The sequence below is a fragment of the Pleuronectes platessa genome, chromosome 3 (assembly GCF_947347685.1).
Source record: "Pleuronectes platessa chromosome 3, fPlePla1.1, whole genome shotgun sequence".
Lineage (NCBI taxonomy): Eukaryota > Metazoa > Chordata > Actinopteri > Pleuronectiformes > Pleuronectidae > Pleuronectes > Pleuronectes platessa.
In genome coordinates, this window is record NC_070628.1 from 15,033,040 (window position 1) to 15,053,200 (window position 20,161).

Sequence of the window (20,161 nt, forward strand, 5' to 3'; positions counted from 1 at the left end):
TGGAACCTTAACCTCTGAGTTTATATGAATATTATCTTGACAATCAACTTCAGCATTTATGTTTATAAAATGTCTTCATGTAGTTGTTAATTATAGCATTTAATCTTAAAAAGATAGAATATTACATTTTTATGGAGTCGTATATCATGTCATGAATCAATTAAAGATACACCAAAGAGGTTCAAGCTTCCCTTGAAATGTAACCCCCAGTGGGGAAACAATCAAATAAGCTGGGAACTGAGGGCAGGATTTATCTCTGCTTTCCATCGTTCTTGTGTGAGGATGTACCTCTCCAACACTTTGCTTTCTGCTGAGCTATCACTGTGCCTGCAGCATAAAGCTAACTATAGAGGCAAACATGTCAGGTCTGCTGAGACACACTCCAGCTCTCTCATTAAGCAAACACACACACATGCGCGCACACACACACACACACACACACAATACATGCACACGTACAGACAAACAGCTATACACACGAAAGCTCGCAAGCTCAAACCCCCTCTCCTGCCCACCAGTGGTTAATTATCTAGCTTTGATTGCGGGCATGTTCGTCTCACATTGTTAATTAGAACTGTGAACACTTCATTAATTAGACTGAGCCAGTCCTCAAGGACCTGGGGAATTCCAGTGCTGCATCTATATGTGTGTGTGTGTGTGTGTGTGTCTATGTGTCTCCTCACCAGTTTATATCGCTGCATAGGGATCCTACTGGTGTCAATGGGACATCTCCTGGCTTCATCGCTGAACCTCGCCTCTGGCAGCGCTAGAGCACACATCACATGGGCCCATCTGCATGCACACACACAAACACGCATAAAAACAAACAAATTAATACATTAGAATGATTAAGACTCACAGACAGTTCATTTGTCTGCGCTCTGGAGATCGGAGATAAGTATGCAGAGCTAATCACGGAACAAAAGCTGGTCTCACTTGTCGATTTGGGTTTTCTTCAGGGCTCCACCTCTGAGGTTACAGAGACAGCACTCCTGAGGAAGCAAACAGAATCAAGAGAGCCATATCAGTAACATCCTTACACATGCTTAAGTGAACCACTGCATAGGATATGCGTGCAATAGTGAATTGACGATACCACAAAGTAACAGCAGATAGCACCGGATACATCTGCTTTGTGAGAAAATGAGTGAGACCAAAAAATGTGGTCTTCAGTCAGATAAATATTAGCAGCAGTAACATCTCTTGACATAAGATAAAGACAGTTTGGAGTCAATGAGGTTTAACCAGTGATTGTTTTTTCAATAGCCTTGGATTAATATGTAATATGCATAATTACACTACTTCTAGGAAGCAATTGTAGCATTAGGAAGGCAGGAAAAGGGTCATCATATGGGGGGGGGGGTAAAATGGTCTTACCGCTGCCAAGCTTCCTTCTGTACAACGATCACACGACCACTGCTCGCTGATGACATCTGCGGCGACACCATAGCAGCCTAGAAATGGAGGAAATGAATATGTGTACATTAAGGGAAAGGATACAAATGTGTGTTAAAGTGGCAATTTAATGCAAAAATCCTTGACTTAAACATAATGTTAAGTCTACATCAGTTAAAAATAACAATAAAACACCATAAACACATTGTTTCCAGAGATTCTTGGTAAGAACAGTGATATTGTTCCATGCTAAAATGCACAGTATTGCAGAGTAAGTGGAAACACGGATCTTTGTGTTGATGTGGTTAAGGAAGAAATACAGACAAGAGAAGAGCTGTTGTACATCTTTGTTTTCAAATGCTTGTGAGTTCCTCTTCATATCAAAGCACAAGCAGCAATGACAGGTTTGCAATGGCGTGAGAGTTTAGTTTCAGACACTCTTATTGTGCAAGCTGCAAAATATGATATGGCTGACGGACACTGCTGAGCATAAAGTAGAAACCTCCAGCCATTTTGTGTAAATACTGCACTTTTGTTTCTTTTTTTTGTCTATTTCCTTGACGTGGTATAAATGGTTTATAAAGAAAACAAGTTGTGGTAGCGTCTCAAAGAAAAACATTTTAAACGTGAAACTCAGACAAATATGATTCTTTTTAAAGCCGGCAGCTTGTTAAAATCCCCTGGTAAGAGTCGTATTCGTCGGAAACAACTTTGTATATGAGAGTATGTCTCTTTTCTTTTCCTCGACAATCCATCAAAACAACCAAACACAAAATCCCAGCTCACCTCTCTTTCCTTTCCCCGAGCTCAGATAACAGAACTTAGGGAAAGTTCTATCAACTCGTACTTATTTCTGGGTCTCAATTCTCAAAACCAAACTTGTGGCTTTTTCCTTCAGTGTTGAATGACATTCACTTTGTCTCCTTCTCCCACCCCCCCAAACTGTACCTCTCAACACAGTCACACAAAGCAAGTCAGTACATGTGTGTAGTACACACAGGGTACAACAGTTAAACTCTCATGCAGTCCATACTTAACACCTATAGAAGACCCCCTTCTTCAGTAGAGACCACCAAAAGGGGGTTTCAGAACTAGTCTCAAGAAACTTGCTAAGGGGAGAACCAATGTGCTATGAAAGCCATGGATTCAAGAAAGCGTCTTTAAAACTTTAAAAACTATCTAAGAATACTGGCTGAAGGCGTAACATACAGGCAACCTGTGTGTATGTATAAGAAAAAAAAAAACTTTGTTGAAGTGTGTGAATCAGGGATTGTGATAATGTACAACGTTCAGCATCTGTGCGCCCTGTGGAACATAAAACCTCCAGGGTTGTTAAGTGTGTGTGTGTGTGTGTGTGTGTGTGTGTGAGCCTTGTTGCACTGGCTTGGGGTTTTTGGACAGGAAGTATGTGTGGTAGAAACAGGATTCACCCTCATTCGGCTGACGAGGGAAATCAAATACTCCAAACCACAGAGAGGAGGGGGGAGAGAAAGGGAAACAGAGAGGGAAGTGGAACATTGAGATGGAGTGAGTCAGTGGACTTAAACCCACTGACCCTCTTGCAAACACATTAGAGAGGAAAACATGTAGAAACTAAATAATGTGAGTGTGCGTGAGGCGGCTGGTATATGGCGATTGACAAACTACACATCTCACGTTCTCAATCATTCACATGTACACGCAAAAACTTCTCTTCCCCTGTGGACACATACTTGCGTGTACTTGAAGGCAACAGCCCTGGCAGTAGAGCAGAGGGGAGGTGCCGTCCTCCTGCAGCAGTGGGTTGGTGGGAGTTGGGGGACAGTTCTGCTCCCGGAAAGAGAAGCAGATCTCAGGGACGAGGGGCTTGGTCCTCCTCAGACCTCTGCAGGGATGCCTGGGGCCCTCCGTTGGAGAGGAGGATGCGGACGTTTCCGTAGCAGCGGCCGGACTTTTATCCTCTGCTTTGTCTTCAGGCTGTGGAAGAAAAAGAAGAGGTGATGTCATGCACTTTGTAAGACCTTGTTAGTATTACACAGGGAGTCGGGGGTAATAAAATATTTCCTCGCTCTTCATACAACCTGCTCACCTGGACATTATATTAGCCAGTGGGAAATTGGTTGGAGAGAAACCCTGTAACCTTCATCACGACAGGCTTATTATTTCTAACTAAGCATTATTTAGAGCTGCTTTCGTAATAAGAAAAGATAACAATTTATTAGTCCCACAACGGGGGAAATTGGCCGCGTTACAGCCGCAGACGGGACAGAAAGACAAGGAAACAACAGTACAAAAAAGTAATAAATAAGTAAACGCACAATATAAACATGTGGACACATAAAAATAGAAGGGAACAAGTACATGCAGCCCACTGCACTTATAACTGGTTCAGTGATACACAAAGGACCATCTGTAACGTCACATTATAGATCCTTTACTTCTTCCTTCATAATTGAAGGTATGACATAAGTGACTAGTACAGTTCTTAACCTGCCTGTATGGACTGAGCTGTTAGCTTGGCCTGTGATGATGCTGGCTGCAGTTTTATTTTCTAAAACCATTAAAGTGACCTGCATTCATTGAGAAACGGCAAATAAAAACCACTGCTACATAAACAGTTTCTCAACTTTTAATTCAAATTTTATTTGGGGCAGGAACTATAACTAGGGGTGGGAGGGGGAGGGTTGAAAAAAAGAAAATCATTGATATATGCACTAGACAGGATTAGAATCACTGACCAGTGCAGGTTAAATTGAAATCATTCCATCTCCTCTAGAGAAAAAAAATACTGGTGCAAGGGTGACTTCTGGGATGAATGATGAGTGATCTGCTCCTATTGTTTTCTCCATTGTCAGCTCTGAGACAAATACATTTGTAGTTAAAGGTGTACTTATGCTTGACTGTGTATTTGTATGAAGCACAGCTTACAGTACAACTGCCCTTAAAAGGAACTGTACTGCATGTTAAGCCGATTTTACAATGGTAAAAACCCACTACAGCTGGATTTAGTCTGCAATGGGGACGGTTACAATTGGAATTCACGCCACGGCCCAATAAATCTGCAGTAAACATGGATTTTTATCACCAGCGATGAAAACGTGACACCCACACAAAAGACTAATTTGGCAAGACAGCAAGGTGAGGGTGCATTCATGATGTCAAACATCAGAGGAAAAACTGAGGAAAACTCCTCTGCTGACAATGGGAGAAACAGGTTTATCGGTGTTTAAAAAACTAAAATGTATACCTGCTAAATTTTCTGAATGCTAAATTAGATACAAACCAGCAAATTACATTATCCATGTATTTGTGTTGAACTCCCCTTACCTGATAATATGGCATGAAGAGTGTGCACACAGCGCAGTGCGGCTGCATGGTGGCTGCATGAGCGTTGTACTCCCTCTCTGCCGTGAAGCAGCTCTTCCTGCTCTGCCACAGGTAGATGAGGGGCTTTGCCCACGCTTCCATTTCCTGCTCCTCCTCCTCCTCCTCATCATCCTCTGCCAGGCTCGATTCAGGGGGCTCTACGTGGAGAAAAACTAAAGCTTCACAACCTTGTAATCACTTATCTGTCCGACCCAGGCGATGAGTCATGCCACACCAAGTGCAAATCTCCTTTGCCTGGTAGTTTGTTAATTAAGCCTATTATGAATCCGAAAGAATCGTGTTACCTGAATGTCAAAACCACAGCATGCATCATTCTCTAAGTCAGACCTAATCCATCCAGCGGGACGACAATTTCCTCTAGTGAACTGAAAAAATGTCAATGAATAGGAGCCTGTCTGTTTATCAAACTGCACAAAATGATTAAGAGCTCTTATCGTCATAAAATAGCCGCGGTCATTTCATGGTCATTTCTTCCTTAGGGATAAACAAGTTAAATGGTTGCTGAATTATTCATCCTTTTTCACAACCATAGAGATGAGGAATATGACTGTGTGTATATGTGCATTATTTGTTGTTAATGGAGCCCCCTCCTCTCCATCCTGTTAAAACCATGAAAACAAATAGAGTATCTATCACCAGGTCATTATACTGTGGTAGGCCTGAGAGTTATATCTGTTTGGTTTATGTGCACATTGACGTCAGAAGAATCATTTGGGGGGGGGGGGGGGGACATAAAATGTGAAAAATGAGAAGTGGGAAGTGGGCACCGCACAGTAGAATGACTCGATGGCTATAAAAGCTATACAGTGGGAGAACACAAATGTTCCCTGACATTACTTCCTATTTAAAACTTTTGTTTGTGTCTGCAGTACAACTGCAATTTTTTCTAGCAATATTTTCAAGCTCGCAACACTACTCTTTAAACAAAGATTTGGTTTATGATAATATTCAAAACAGGGTTTTGGTCTATGCTAACAACTGGTCTACAAAAACGTTGTGTGACTGTATTATGGTTCAATGCAATGCAACCAACAGAAAACAAAAGAAAGGATTTCGGGAAATTGTGCCAACACTATGCAGCATCAACCACAAATGGGAATGTCACTGATCAGTTTATCAGGTCACACTTTGTGTAAGAATGAGTCTTCTCATGCGTCTGAACGGATCTCACTCAACTGCTCTATATGCAAATAAACATGTAGGCTTCATCATGTCTGATTGCAAAGATCAGGGCTTTGTTGTGACTTGTTAGCCAGCCCAACTACGACAGACGTCTGTTCAGTGTGTATGTGCGTGTTTGACTGAGAGAGACAGATAGACCGTTAGAACGAGTGGGGCATGGAGGAGCTCAGCAAATCAATGCGCACCACACAGCTCTACAATATAATCTAAATTGGTCCTTTTGGAATAGAATGAAATAAACCCTGCATGGCTGCCAATGTGTGGATTGCTGGAACAAATAAATCAAAACATGCAAAGCATTGAGAAAATGTATAATGTATTCGATTAATTAAAAAACTGTAGTGAGTCAGCTGACTAGACAGCCCTTGAATGTATTTCGGCACATTAAAGGGCCGTCTGAATGTGGTCTGAGTGATCAGATCTTTAATGAGAGTGCAATGCATCCTGGGTGCGTTCACACCTGTAGTCAGACATGTGCACTTATGAGACAGATGTTAATACGAGGTCTGAACAGGGCCAGTGAAAAGAGCATTACTCTTGACTTGTAGCAGCTGAATTTGTCAATGTGTGTGTGTGTGTGTGTGTGTGTGTGTGTGTGTGCCCACCATCATCACTGGTGCCCTGTTGTTGTTTGACAGCAGTGGGTACAGCCCTTGCGGTCGGTTTCCTGAGTGGGTGGCGCCAGCTCTTAGTGGTCCTCTTCACTGACAGAGCAGGGTACTAGCATGGAAGGAATAAGGGGGAAATAATCGGTGGCTGCATTTGTATATGCAAGCATGAAAAAAAGAAAAAATTATATAATTGCAAATGAAAAAAGACAATAAGGAAACACTCACAGAACAAACTTCCCCAGGTTCCAGGCCTGATTCATCACACTCATAGTTAATTGTGTCATTTTCCTCTTCTTCTTCTTCTTCCTCCTCCTCCTCCTCCTCCTCCTCATCAGATGAATCACTACTGCTCTCTTCTTTTAAACCATTTTGCTGGGCCGCCTCTTCGCCATCAGATCCCCCTTCTTCCATATCAGACACCACATCCTGTTCTCCCCCTCCCATCTCCAGAGGTAGAATAGCAGCATCTGAATGTAGGCTCCCCTCTTCCCCCCTTTGTCTCCCCAGCTCCCTGCACAGGGAGAGGGCTTCGGCCCCATCCACTTCCCCTAAGTGGAGGTCATACTCTCCACAAAGCCCAAGGGGCTCTACCGCACTCACTGAAACTAGAGAGGTGGGCTCAAGTTGGGCCCAGGTGAGAGGCCCGCCTTCTTCTTCCTGGCTTTCTGACTCTTGGTCAGGGTCCTCCAGGTCTGTGACTTCTTTGCACTGAGGTTCAGTCCACATGGTGTAGGTTAGCGGGTCGTGGGTGAAGTCAGAGGGGAGTTCTGACTGCAGACTCTGGATGAGTACTGCAGGACTCTGGGAATTGAAGTTTTTCCAGATGCTGCTGGAGAACGGTTTGGGCTCCAGGTATGGGTTATGGGAGGAACAATGTGAGGACGAGTATGTCTCGTGGTGGTTTAGTTGTAATTCCAAGTGGCTGTCCCTTTGAGAACATAACGGAAGGGAAGGTGCTGGGGGATTATTGTTTGATGTACCCGTTAAAAGAGAGACAGCACTGCTCAGACTTAACGTGCCGTCTCTCTGAGATGGATCTTTGGAGATATCTTTACTTGCTAACTCTGACAAGTTCGATTTCTGCTCTGTTTGAGGCGCATCACTCTGTACTAGCCTGTCTGGAGCAGCATCAATCTGCAAAGGAGTAAGATTTTCCAGCTTTGTGTGATCCTTCTCTGCAGTAATGTCTGGCATTTTTAGCATTTCGTGGGCACCACCAGATGTTAGTTTGTGCACAGCATAGGCAGTTAAATGAGCCGCGTTTCCCTCCAAACGCGATGCTGCTGCCACTTCGCAATTATACTGAGAATCGACATGCCAGTTGTCGGCATGTTCTACGGTAACAGAATCTTTTGATGTCATTAATTCAGTTTCTTTCTTTTCCTGTTTGGCTCCACGCGAGGACAAAGCGCCAGTTGGCGTCTCCCGCTGAAGCACAGGTGCAGCCTGGTAACTGCACAGAGTCGATTTTGGGGCTGGAGTCAACACATCGTCAGCCGGGGTGAGCGAGGGCATCTCCTGGGTCAGCACAGGTGGCGTAGGGCAGATTCCAGTCTTATCTGCCTGCTCAAGGCTGAGTTTTGGCATAACTCCTGCATTCCTCAGTAGCATAGGAGGGAAAATAATGTCCTCAGTGTTCTTTTTTTCTAAATTGCAAATGTGTCCAGCAGGAGAGACTCGGCTACATGATGTGTAGCTATCCCCCTCTACTGGCTCAGCTTTGAGATCATAAAGTGCTTCTGTTCTGGAGTGTGTATTGATATGTTTTGGATCAACAACTTTGTCTATTTTCTCTGCTTTAGCAGTGTTGTTGGTGTGATTCTCAGTACCCGTGTCCATGCTGCTGTCAGTGTTTGGTGTTGGGTTTAAAGTGTCTTCACAACAGGAGGAACTCGCTGTCTGAGCTCCACAGTCAGGGGGACATGGGTTCATGTCAGTCTTAGGAGAGGTTCCTGTAGTGTGGGAGGATGAGCTGAGTGTGTGGGCCTCCAGGGGAGGGACCCTGACAGAGCTGTCCTGAGAAGTTGAGAGGTCTTGTGGTTCAGCAGAGTAACACCGTGGCTCATTAATTCTGGGATGCATCTGTGCAGCCTCAGAACATTGTTTGAGTCCTTCAGGAGTCCTGCTTGGGACCCCTGACCCTGAGAGGTGTTGAGGGTCAATACAATTGACCGTCTCTGCCTTTAAGTCACTCTTTACTGGTGAAGCAGGGGGGGGAAATGGACCGCAGTGAGAGTTATGGGATGGTTCCTTGTTGGAAATTCCAAAAATATTGCTCTCTACACGATTTACCTTGACCACACACATCTGTCTGCAGGGATCTGTTGAGGACAAAGGGAGCGGACCACATATGAAATCCATCATCAAGTGAAACATTGGAAATATTTTTGATAAATCTTATTTGAGAGAACTTTCAAAAATACAGAATAAGAAAACAGGACAGGCTCTAGGTCTTTATCATTCACACACATTGTGTGCACTCCTCTAGTGCATCAGTCAGTCTCTTACCAGGAAGCTGAGCAGAGATCTGATTCTGGTTGTGCTTCGACTCAGCTTCTTTTTTCTTCCCTTTCTCTTCTTCCCTGCAGTTTGTTCCTGCTACAGACTTGCGCACTTTGGACGCAGGCGGCCCACCCAGGCCTTTCCTTTTGCTGCTGCTGCAGCAGCTGAGAGTCGAGCTGTCATCCAGGCCAACGGGCTCCTGCGTGGTTCTGAGGCGCTTGGAGCGCATACGAGAGTGGCTGCTATTGTAAGAAGGGAGCAAAATTAAAGTCAGAGTGGAATATTTTTATGCTGCCAAACATTTCTAGTCATAACATGAGGTCAATGCACAAACGGCATTGGTCCCTTCAAATGCTACATAAAATGTATAATCTTTATTTGATAAAATATTCAAACGTAACCACGCCAACTCCTGATTAAAACTGCAATATCACAATCTGCACAATTAGTGAGTATAATACCAGTACCCTTTATTAGCAGGTTTGTTCTTGCGCCGCCTCTGTAACCAGCTCTGCAGCTCTGGTGTTGTACCCGGAGTGGGATGCGTGTGATCAAGCGGTGCAGAGTCTTTGCCCACCATCCAGTTGGCATACCTGTCGGGCTGAAAGCGCTTCACAAAGGGTTCCATAGATATCTTGACCATATCCTTGCTACATGTGCACTAGAGGAGGGAAAGAGGAAGACAAATATTATATCTGCTTTAGACAATTGTAAAATGTACACCTGAAGCTGAAATTATCTGTATTGAAATCTGACATGTGTCATCAATGACAGGCAGCACACAATTGTAAGAAGGAAAAAAAATCTTATTAGAATAATAAAAATTGCACGCTACCTGTGTGGCAACCTTTCCGTAGTCTATCCAGCGCAGAGAGGCAAAGTTAGTGGACTCTGCACAGTTGAATCCATGATTGAAACCAGCATGGTAGCCATAAGGGAAGGTGATCATGAACTCTCCAGCTTCCTGAGTTATCTAACGGTTTGTGTTCGGGAAGGAGGAGGGAAAGAGACGCAAGACAGGATGAGTGACAATGTACAGAACCTCATTAAAAAAGAATTACAAATGAAGTACTATAATTAAAGGAAGCAGCAGCACATTTTTTGCATCAATCAAAACAAGCACTGATAATTTTACGACAGGACGAGCCATTTTCATTATGTTCTGAAATAAAAAGGAGTGTAAACGGTAAGAAGAGGAGCAGTACCTTATCAAAGGGAATGCCATACTTCTTCAGTATGGAAGGGGAGATTAGAGTCATCTTGTGACGAAGAAATGCCTCACACCCCTTGAAGCTGTTAGGAAAGAAACCTGACAGAAAAATGCACAAAGACACCATTAAGAACTATGTATTCAGATGGCTGGTTTTGCTTGACAAGACAAAAAATTATATAACATTCAATTTACAATGATACTGAGAAAAATTCTGCCAATTTCAAACTTAATATGTTACCAGTAAAAATTTTAGTATTTTACCTGATAAATAATCTAGGGAAGGGTTTTTGTTAACTGGATGTTTGTCTGTAACAACCAGGCAGATCTATTGAAATACTTCTCCAGTGTAGTAATATGCATTGAAACCCTTTTTTTTATTCAGTATGGATTTTCCACAAGTATTTGTACAGTTTACACCTCTAGCATCGTTTTTTGCATGTTTGCAGTCACACCACATTAGTATGCTGCATCTTCAGCTTCGCCGTTACCTCCCGTGCCCTCTCACTGCTGATTTCATTTATGTGCTGTACCTTGTTGCTCGATGCAGACCTGCTTCTGTCGGCTGCAATGCTTATTTAATAATTATTTAATTGCCTCCCCCTAACCTCCATTTATGTGGAGGATTGAAACAGAATATAAATGATCCTTTTACCTGTAGCCAGACGCTCCAGTCTCTTTCCGTGCTCCGGGGGGATGGCATACCTGTTAGAGAAAACACAGAGAGCACACAGGATTATTTGTTTTCCATTGTGTAGGTGAAATTCTGGACATTTTTCGTCCATTATGTCTATGGTGTAGCACAAGGTGCAGACAAGATTCCAAGAAGAAGCTTTACAATTTCAATACTGCCATCAAGTGGTGGATGAATGAATAATTGCAAGAAGACTGACAACACATTACAATGTAGAGAAAGATTGTTTCTTAAAACTCATGCAAAAATTAAAATATACTGCTTCATCTGCTTGCTTTTAGATTTTCTAATCAAATGCTGACATTTTTTTTTATTCCCAATATCTGTGTATCTATTTTATGTATCAACATTCCTTAAATCTCTGGAAGTGTTGTAATTAAAAGTCTACTTTATCCTCTGATGGGGATAAACTAGCCAGTGCACAGCAGCTGCTGTTGAGGGATGAGAATCACAATTTCTCCACTGATGCAATCTGAATTTAAACTACTCCCAAGGTTTCCAGTGAGAAACCCTGAGAGCGTGACCGGATTCCCCCAAGGTTCGACTAGGCATTCTATTTGACTAGCACCATCCGCCCTCAGGTCTGTGGCATTTCTATCATCATTTCAACTGTCAGCTTAACAGTGCAGCGAGAGACAGGGTGAGAGGAGGAGGCCACCTCAGGTAGAGGTGACATGGGAAGTTGGAGGGGAGAGGGGGATTGTGGGGATGGGAGAGAGGTGCATTTTTAAGCTGCTCCCCTCCAGGGACAAAATGTCAAAATACCAGGAAGATGAAAGAGTGTACATCGGTGTGTAGGTGTGTGCGCGAGATGATAAAGGTAAGCATGTGTGGGGGTACTTGGCACACTAGGCTGCTCTTAGTGTGTGTGTGTGTGTGTGTGTGTGCATGTGTCACTGTCTGGCTGTGACACTGATCCCTGTGGGGATGCAGGGCTCACTGCTCTAATGAGCAAAACTCCCTCCAGGGCAAGAGAGAGAGAAAGAAATGGCGCAAACCAAGCTGCCAAAGAAATAGAAAGGAAACTATTTTGATCAACCCGCATTCTTCACCTCTTGTTCCACATTATCATCATATCGTGAACCTCCCAATGAACCAGCTCCTCTCCTATTAAACAACATAAGTTCTTCAACGAAACACCAACCAGACCATGCAATGCATATTCTGGCCTGTAGCATGGTGAATAATGCCTTTTCTATGAAATTTCAACAAATTTCAGACCAAACAGGAGTTTGCCTTTCATACATAAAGAATGCAGGAGGAGACTATTTGATTCAGACTCGTTCACAACAGGAAAATGTTTGGAATATATGTAACAGAGTTAAGAATGTACTGTATTTATATAGATGAGTGGTAGTGGCTGAGTAGAGCATGCAGGAGGCAGGAGGCAGGAGGTGACGCATAAATTCCACTGCAGAAATCACACTGGCTTTTGGCACATTGGCCCTTATCATGAAAAGCTCTAAAATGTTGTTGTCTATCCAAGTTGACATCTATGGTCAGCTTGTTCTACGTGTTTGGCTCCTATTCTTTATTCTGAGATATTGGTATTCTTTCAGTTTCACATCCCTCCTGTGTTAGAAACGTCACTAATACGGCTACTTTAATTCTCCAGATATTCTCCAGCTGTTTTATAACAAGGGCTCACTCAAAAGCCGGCAGAAAAAGTTTCAGAAAAATACTCAGACTAGCTAACTCGGACATTTATGTTCTCACAAAAAGCCCCTTTCAATTTCGCCTTGCTCCACTGTGCAGACAGGAATGATAGCTCCCAAGAAATCACACCATATGTTTACACGCTTGGGAGAATAACACAGCTCCAAACACATTCTGTCCCTCGACAAGCAATCAAGTCCCCTGTGCTATTTATGTTGTGCCTTATTTTATTCTCACCAGTATTTAAACTCTCCAAAGCATAACCACTGCATGTGGCCTTCTCATAAGTGTGCACACGAGTAAGAAGGGCCATGTGCGAGTGATATGCAAGGTTAATCAAATTAAACCTATGACTGTGTTTAATTAAAATCGCCTTTAATCATGAAAATGTAATCTAACAGTACTAAAGATGGCAGCCCTGACACAAATGTGGACATGCATATATGAAGGACACAGTACAAAGAGTACAGGCGCCTTAGAAATAAAGATGGTTTATCTGAGGCTACTTTTCTAATTGCACTCTTGAATGCTGCTGTAAGTCAAGTGATTGTGTTGTTGATTCAAAAAGATGATAATTCAGTGGCTAAATCCCCGTCCCATACTCACCAGGACTTGGGCTCGCCAAAGTGGAGGTAGTTGATGCTGTACAGGTCCATATCCTCAGTGTGCCAGGAGAATGTCGTCTTCCACATGCCGAAGTACAGGTATGGAGTGTTAACTCCCTGGATGGACACACCAGAGTCCTCCTCGATCACATCCAGGACGGAGTTCAGGTGGCCGACGTTCCACTCTTCGACATCCTGGGAAATCAGGCATTAGAGAGATAAGGGTAAGTATGGCAGTTTTTAATTCAATCAGTATCCTTTATACAAAATGTGACTCGTTCTTCAGGTTGGTCAGCGGTCACATTAGCCCCGTTGCTCTCCTTTAAAAATACTGAAAACCTGACAAGCAGCTCTGTATGCAGTGGAAATGTGAAGCAGGGGAAAAAACGGTAGTTTTACTTAATAGCATCCACACTGAAAGAGACCAACACAATAAGGTCACTTTGCTTCTATTAAAGTGACAAATGCCACATGTACCAAACCTCTAAAGTCCTGCTGCTGAAAAGAGTTGCACTGGGTTGTAAAACGTCCACTATCTTATTTCGTTTAAGCTGAGGATGATGAAAGGTTATCCAACATTCCAGGCACTGACTCTATTTTATTACAACAAATACACTACAAAATTAAAGACAATTTTGTTGAGGCAGTACACTGAGTACAGTTTGCACTCTGAACCTGTATCATGTATCAGAACAGACTTGAAGTCCCGACCAAAGTCACACGAGTAAAATCTTTTTATTATTTAATGTATTGTTTTTTTTAAGATTTAAGATTGAACTATAAGAAGTAGTTCAAGTTAGGAATGGGTAAGACCGGCAGCAAAGGGTAGGGTCAGTACCAGCACTGTGGCCCCTGCGGGAGGACTTAAGCCTCTGTATGCAGGGAGCTCCCTGCTCACATGGTAGCACACTTCTTCCCCCCCCCCCCATTCGATCCATAATTTAATATATTCTGATGCATTTTTTTGTACACATAGGAATCGGTTCCAAGTTGGTGTACTCTGTTTGTTGCTCTACATTCTTTGCAAAAATCCAACCTTAAGCCAAACTAGCAAAACTTTGGCAAAATAATTATTTATTAAGTATGTTTACAGTCCACTACAGTGATTTACACTATGACTTTTCTTAAAGGCAGAACCAAATAAAGAAAACTGAATCTATAAAGTAATCAGTGAAAGTGAAACTAAGGACACTGATCACAAGTGACAGATAAACCAACATGTGTATAAATAGGGCAACAATAGAAGAAAGAAAGTCATTTACCTCATCGTAGAGGCTGCCGCTGACATCAGCTCCATATATGGGCGAAACAAAAGTGAGATTCTTCCAATATTTCCTCTCAAGATCTTCATAATTCAGGTAGCGAGGTGTACAGTACCTGTGGAGGAGAAAAGATTTACATTTGGTACTCTAGATGTAGGGCATGTGTATTCTTGTACACTGAGAACCTTCTTAGCAAATAATACACTTTAACAAGTTCTCCTCTCTTCTAGATTTTTTTTTTTTTTATATATATATATAAATATAAATATAAATATATATTTTTTATATATAAAAAAAAAAATTGTACGACAAATTTTGGACTATACCACAAACAATGTAGGTTACCCCATGAACTACATTGGTAGCACAACTTTAACCTTTTAATGTACTTTAATGATCGCATGTGAGCTTTCCCACCCTCGAAAAACAGTACAAAATGCAGTTTAAATGTCCTCCATATTACTCACATGTCGCTGTTAGCCAACCGCCTAAACTCCTGCACACTGAGAGGCTTCTTCTGGATGTTGTACTGAGTGAAGAGCCCCGACTGGCCAGCCACCATCTGCTGGATGGGAGCATCTATCATCAGATCATCGATGTCGTCATATGTACGGCGGGGCTTCCAGCCTTTGGGAGGAATCACCTGAGGAAACAGAGAGAAGTTACGGTTTCTTGTTGAAAATAAGCAGGAGCAAAGTCCTCTTGTACAAATACATCATCCAAATCAGCACGTCATCCTTAGGAATCAACTCCACAGTAGTTAACCCACAATGTTCAATAGGGGATCTAGTTTATTATTTAGTTATCACATTATATATATATAACGATGCATAATGACACTTTACAACCGTCGTCAAACTGAAGGCCTGCAAGAGGAGGTTTTGGCACAACAGCCTTGTGGACATAAAATCGATTACATGGTTCTTAAATTTTACACATCAACATCAATATTTTCAGTGTGATTGAAACTTTATTACAGTTGAGACTGAAGATGTTGCCTACTTTAGCCAGGCCTGCGCGGTGTGCACCCTGAGACTCCATGTAAACCAGGTACTGATTGAAGTCCCGGAACTCCTCCATGGTGGGCCTGAAGGTCATTATCTTGCAGGTGGGGTTTGCAGGGGTGAACACCTCTGCTCCCGCCATCCTGCCGCCTCACCAGATAGACCTGCCCAAATCAATACTTGATTAGTAGAAATACAGTTTATTCTGGAAAGACAGATGATGGCCAAGAATGACCGACATTGTATAATCTTGAAAATTTAAAAACTAGAATGGCAGACAGTAGAGTTTATAACTCCACAAAAGGTCCACTAGTCCCTAAATGAAAACACATCTAAATTCAGTATATCCAGATTTTTCTTTAAATTTTACACACTCATGAATATCAGTCCCTTAAACATGGCAGATTTTTTATTTATTATTTCCTGCATCCTTTCAGTTCAGTGGTCCAATAGACAAACAAATGCAGACATAAACACAACCTCTTTAGTGGAGGTAATAACCAGAGAATTCATTGATCTGCTTTAAAAGCAAAATATGATCAAGTGTAGAGTAGATATTGTGAATCAGGCACAAAAAGAAATTGTATCAAGGTGCTGAAAATGTACTTTTATCTTTTTATAATACTTCATGCGACCTAAAATTGGATTTAATTTATATACAATATACTTATATTTCCTATTATTCTCTACTTTTATTTTTGCATTGATTGTTTTTTGCAAACTAATCACCTATTTGGTGGCTGCCAATTATTGTCTGGACACAGTTATTATTGTCTGGACACTGTTAAATTTGACCGTCAGATTCTAAGTCAAGTTTAACGTAATTTCTTACGAATGTTAAAGTCACATATATTTGGAATTTGTTTATGCTCTCTCTCTCTAACACCTTAAAAATAATTACACTAACTCTTACAGCCTCTGTGCCATCAACTGTGATTGAGAGGCGTGTAAATGGCAGCTGCCCTGAGTGTTGGTGGCGAGTTCACCACTAGATGGAGGTAGAGTCTCGCTTGTGGATTTGATGCTTCGCGGATGCCAACGAGTCCTCTCAGATTTGGGTCCCATCCCATCCCACTCCCAACTCCGCGCATCCAAACAAAGGATCACGTTCCCCGGAGTGAAGTCGATGTTGTGATTTTTCAAACCCAGTCTCTCTTACTTCCCTTAAAAACACTACCACGGTGACGCACGACCCGATTACGTAACATACACATCGCAAGCTCAAACAAGTTTTTACGAGATAATAAATACATACAATCAGCCTTAGTGTTGTAATCCCAATGTGTTTACACTCTTTGTTTATGGCAGTGTGTATTAAAACATCCATTTCAACACGTGGATCTCCTTCAATGGGCATATTTTGTATATTTAATGATAATAATACAAACACCTGCTGCAGCTGTGGGATAATACAGCTCGGTGGTGTGATAGCTTCCCTTTAAATAGTTCATGAGTGTCTGTATCCGGGCTGAGCTTTGTTGTCTGCCAGCTAACTAGCCCACTAGCCTACGTTTTGTTATGATGCCTGGCAATGGCTGAACAGGAAGCTAGCCAGCCTGTGTTTACATGTTAACCACACTGGGCACACCTGGGTGTGATGTGTGTTCACGGGACTGTGGTTCAACAGCCTTTGGAGACACCAGAGGGGAATGGGGAAAGCGTGGCTAACTGGAAAGCTAACCTAGCTTGCAGCATTAGCCAACTTCTTACTGAGGGAGTCGACGGGGTTTAAATGTCCCTCGCAAGGTGGCTGCAGACGGGCCCGTAGCCGTGTACCTCTGGGTGGCCCACATGAACCAGTCTGCTGTGTAACTGACACGCTCATGTTGCTGGTTACAAGTCTACACTAAATGGCATTAACGAGCAACACAATGCCAGATGCCCAGTGGCATTAGAGTGCCAAGTTATCTACTGGTTACACCGAGGGTTAGCTGCTGGTAGCTCGGCTAATATCTGCACCTAATAGTCACCGGTTCCTCCTCATCTGGGATCCAGCTAAGCTGCAGAGCCGAACCCAGTCTTCACCGGTGAATCCCGAGTTGTAGCCGTGAAGATAAACAGCATTTACCTTGATTTACAGAGACTGTGCTGCTGTTGTTGTTGTTAATCACCGCGGTGAAGTTAGTTTGAGGTTGGATAGTCGACGGACATTCGCTCCACATCCACCTCCAGTGAGCGGCTTCTTCTTCTGCTTCTTATCGGGTTGGCGGACTAGACGCTGCAGTGGCGTATTGCTGCCCTCTACTGTTTATCAGTGCTCGTTTTGATTAGTATGTGTTTATATTGCAGATAGTCCATCAGTTTCTTCCCTGGTCTCTGAATAGTTTTCTCCTTTTGGGTAAATATTATTCTTGCAATGGATGAGGATATGTTTGACTGTTTCTGAGTCTCCACATTTGCCATCTGGGTGTTTTCCAATCAGAGCCATGCAGCTCACGCCTCATCCCACAGTGCCAAAGCCTCCATCTAGCTATGACCACAAAATCTATCTTTTTGCTCGCAAAATTGCATTCAATGTAATTTATAGGCATGTAAATGGCAGCTGCTATGTGTTTTGGTGACAAGTTGAAGAAGAAGACACAGTAGATGACGTTCATGCACCTTGATGTTGGTTGCCACGCACCAATAAACCAAACAAAGAAGAAGATCCCTTTCACCTAAACCCCTATTACTGGACCTTTAAGAGCCACATACATGTGCAAAGTGTTGGTATTACAATGCAATTATCAGATGTGAACGCGCTACAGTAAAATATTAGAACAAACATTTCTCTGCAGCTGTTAGTGAAGGTGTTGTTTTTTGTTGATTAGAAACGTTAGTGATGTTTCCACTAGTTTGTGATTATCTAAATCTTACAAGTTGTTTTCTTTACCCTAGAATGAGCCCTTTATATTTATAATTACATCCAGAGTGGGTCCACTCCAAGGAGGCTGCCATGTGTTTTATAGGAGCCCAAACTGCACAAACTAAACACCTTTTCAGTTTTTATGACAACTGAAGGCTACCACAGGTTTTAGAATTTCATACATGACATTGTGCAGCAAATTTAACATTTAGTGGCTTAGTATTGAATGAGGCCACCAGGAGTCTTCAAACCAGCTACAATGCACCTGGCAAACTCTGTGGGATTTCACTGGAGGGACGAACCTTCTCAAAAGATATTCCAGTTTCAACTGGTCGGAACCGTGTCTCTTCAAATGTTTTCTATTTTGATGCTTTCTAACATTTTTTATTACATTGTGATTAACATTAAAAACAATTCAACATTAACAATAAATATACACTTGCATATGCATCATTATGAATAATATGCATACAATGTTTGTAAATATAATGTATAACAACAGGAAAACACAGAGTATTTAGGGATATAGGTTTAGGGGTCATATTGTGCATTAGCATGTAGTGTTTGTACATTAGCACATGTATGATCAGAAACTGTAATACACAGTTTATATGTCTGATGTCAGATGATCAACTTCTGTGTCATGATGTGAGGATGATGAAACTGAGGAGTGGCCCAGCTGAGTGCAGTTACACTCTCTAAACTGGGGGGGTCGCTGACGGCTTTATCCAAACATGGCTGCCCAGGATGAGCTCAGTAAGTTTCTCTCTGCGTTATTGGCGAACAATATCTGCTTTAATGTCGCGTTAGTGCCTGTTTATGATACACAGAGGATAGAGGAGGCTTTCTGCTAGCGTTTAGTATATTTTTTGAATTCATGATAAAGCTTGGTTCAGTTAAAAACAGGGGCAGGAACGGCAGCTAGCTGCTCAGCTATGCTGCTAGCTAGTACGCTAACGCCAGGAGGCCCTTTGCCCAGTCATGGTCAAAATGAAACTAACACGCAGGCTGTGTGTGTGTTTCCTCACCGATCAGACTCTTAACGTGTAGATTCACGTGTGTGGATGATGCGGCTGTTCGGGATCAGTTGCTCGGGATGTCATTGTTAGTGACGAGCCGGTTGTGTGGTATAGAAACGAGGCTATGGGTGGGATAGTCTGTCAGGGGATGAGGCAGCTAGCTGGGTGCTGAGCCATGCCAAGAGAAGGAGGGCAGGGCTGGGTGATGGTTCCACTAACACAGCAGCTGACAGGATGAGAGCTTATCAGTCAAACTGCATGTACACGCATGAGCTACTGTCTGTTTATAGTTCACTGTTCTCAGATCACTTTCCTCTGCGTGACGCTGAAGGTCGTACAAACTGGTTTTGCATGGGGTTGAACACACACACACACACACACAGACACAGTGGGTAATTCTGCTAAATTTGAATGGAGAGCTAATGTTAAATGACTTATGCCAGATTTATTCTTTCAAACTGAGGCCATGTTCCGTGTGTTTCTGTTGGATTGGGACTGAAGCTCCTCAGAAAATGAAACGTATGAGTTCATCTAAATGTTAAATGTGTACGCTCTCACAGATCAACTGGAACGTGTGTTCCTTCGCCTGGGCCATGCAGAGACAGACGACCAGCTACAAGACATTATCTCCAAGTTCCTACCCCCTGTGCTCCTCAAGCTCTCCAGCGTCCAGGAGGGCGTGCGGAAGAAAGTAAGAAGAGTGTTCCCTTCCTCTGTGCCCTAAAGAGAGTACAGGGACACTGGAGTCTGTGGTTCGGGCTCTAAAGCTCATGGAAATGTGTATAAATATGGTTGTTTGCCATCAGACCC

At 42.6% G+C, this 20,161-nt stretch overlaps 2 protein-coding genes across 5 annotated transcripts in view; one reads left to right on the plus strand and one right to left on the minus strand.

Annotated features, from left to right (window-relative positions):
• The window catches only part of kdm4c (lysine (K)-specific demethylase 4C), a 33,202-nt gene extending 15,512 nt beyond the window's left edge, over positions 1-17,690 (minus strand). For 2 of the 4 annotated variants that reach the window (XM_053416712.1, XM_053416697.1), the window contains exons 1-17: positions 17,556-17,690; positions 15,486-15,651; positions 14,951-15,126; positions 14,484-14,598; positions 13,223-13,416; positions 10,922-10,971; positions 10,262-10,365; positions 9,892-10,029; positions 9,524-9,717; positions 9,063-9,298; positions 6,780-8,875; positions 6,549-6,663; positions 4,702-4,898; positions 3,108-3,351; positions 1,378-1,454; positions 937-992; positions 684-792 (exon numbers count right to left, since the gene is read on the minus strand). In XM_053416712.1, coding sequence (XP_053272687.1) covers positions 684-792; positions 937-992; positions 1,378-1,454; positions 3,108-3,351; positions 4,702-4,898; positions 6,549-6,663; positions 6,780-8,875; positions 9,063-9,298; positions 9,524-9,717; positions 9,892-10,029; positions 10,262-10,365; positions 10,922-10,971; positions 13,223-13,416; positions 14,484-14,598; positions 14,951-15,126; positions 15,486-15,629 — 4,245 coding nt within the window. In that variant the 5' untranslated portion in view covers positions 15,630-15,651; positions 17,556-17,690. Of the gene's footprint in view, positions 1-683; positions 793-936; positions 993-1,377; positions 1,455-3,107; positions 3,352-4,701; positions 4,899-6,548; positions 6,664-6,779; positions 8,876-9,062; positions 9,299-9,523; positions 9,718-9,891; positions 10,030-10,261; positions 10,366-10,921; positions 10,972-13,222; positions 13,417-14,483; positions 14,599-14,950; positions 15,127-15,485; positions 15,652-17,446 lie in introns of those variants that run through there. The other 2 variants (XM_053416704.1, XM_053416720.1) reach the window with 2 other exon arrangements.
• Positions 17,691-19,066: 1,376 nt separating this feature from the next.
• Positions 19,067-20,161, plus strand: part of ecpas (Ecm29 proteasome adaptor and scaffold) — a gene marked incomplete in the record, with an annotated part of 15,004 nt that continues 13,909 nt past the window's right edge. Inside the window, 2 exon segments of the mRNA XM_053416729.1 lie at positions 19,067-19,088; positions 19,912-20,042. Of these exon segments, the coding sequence (XP_053272704.1) occupies positions 19,067-19,088; positions 19,912-20,042 (153 nt within the window).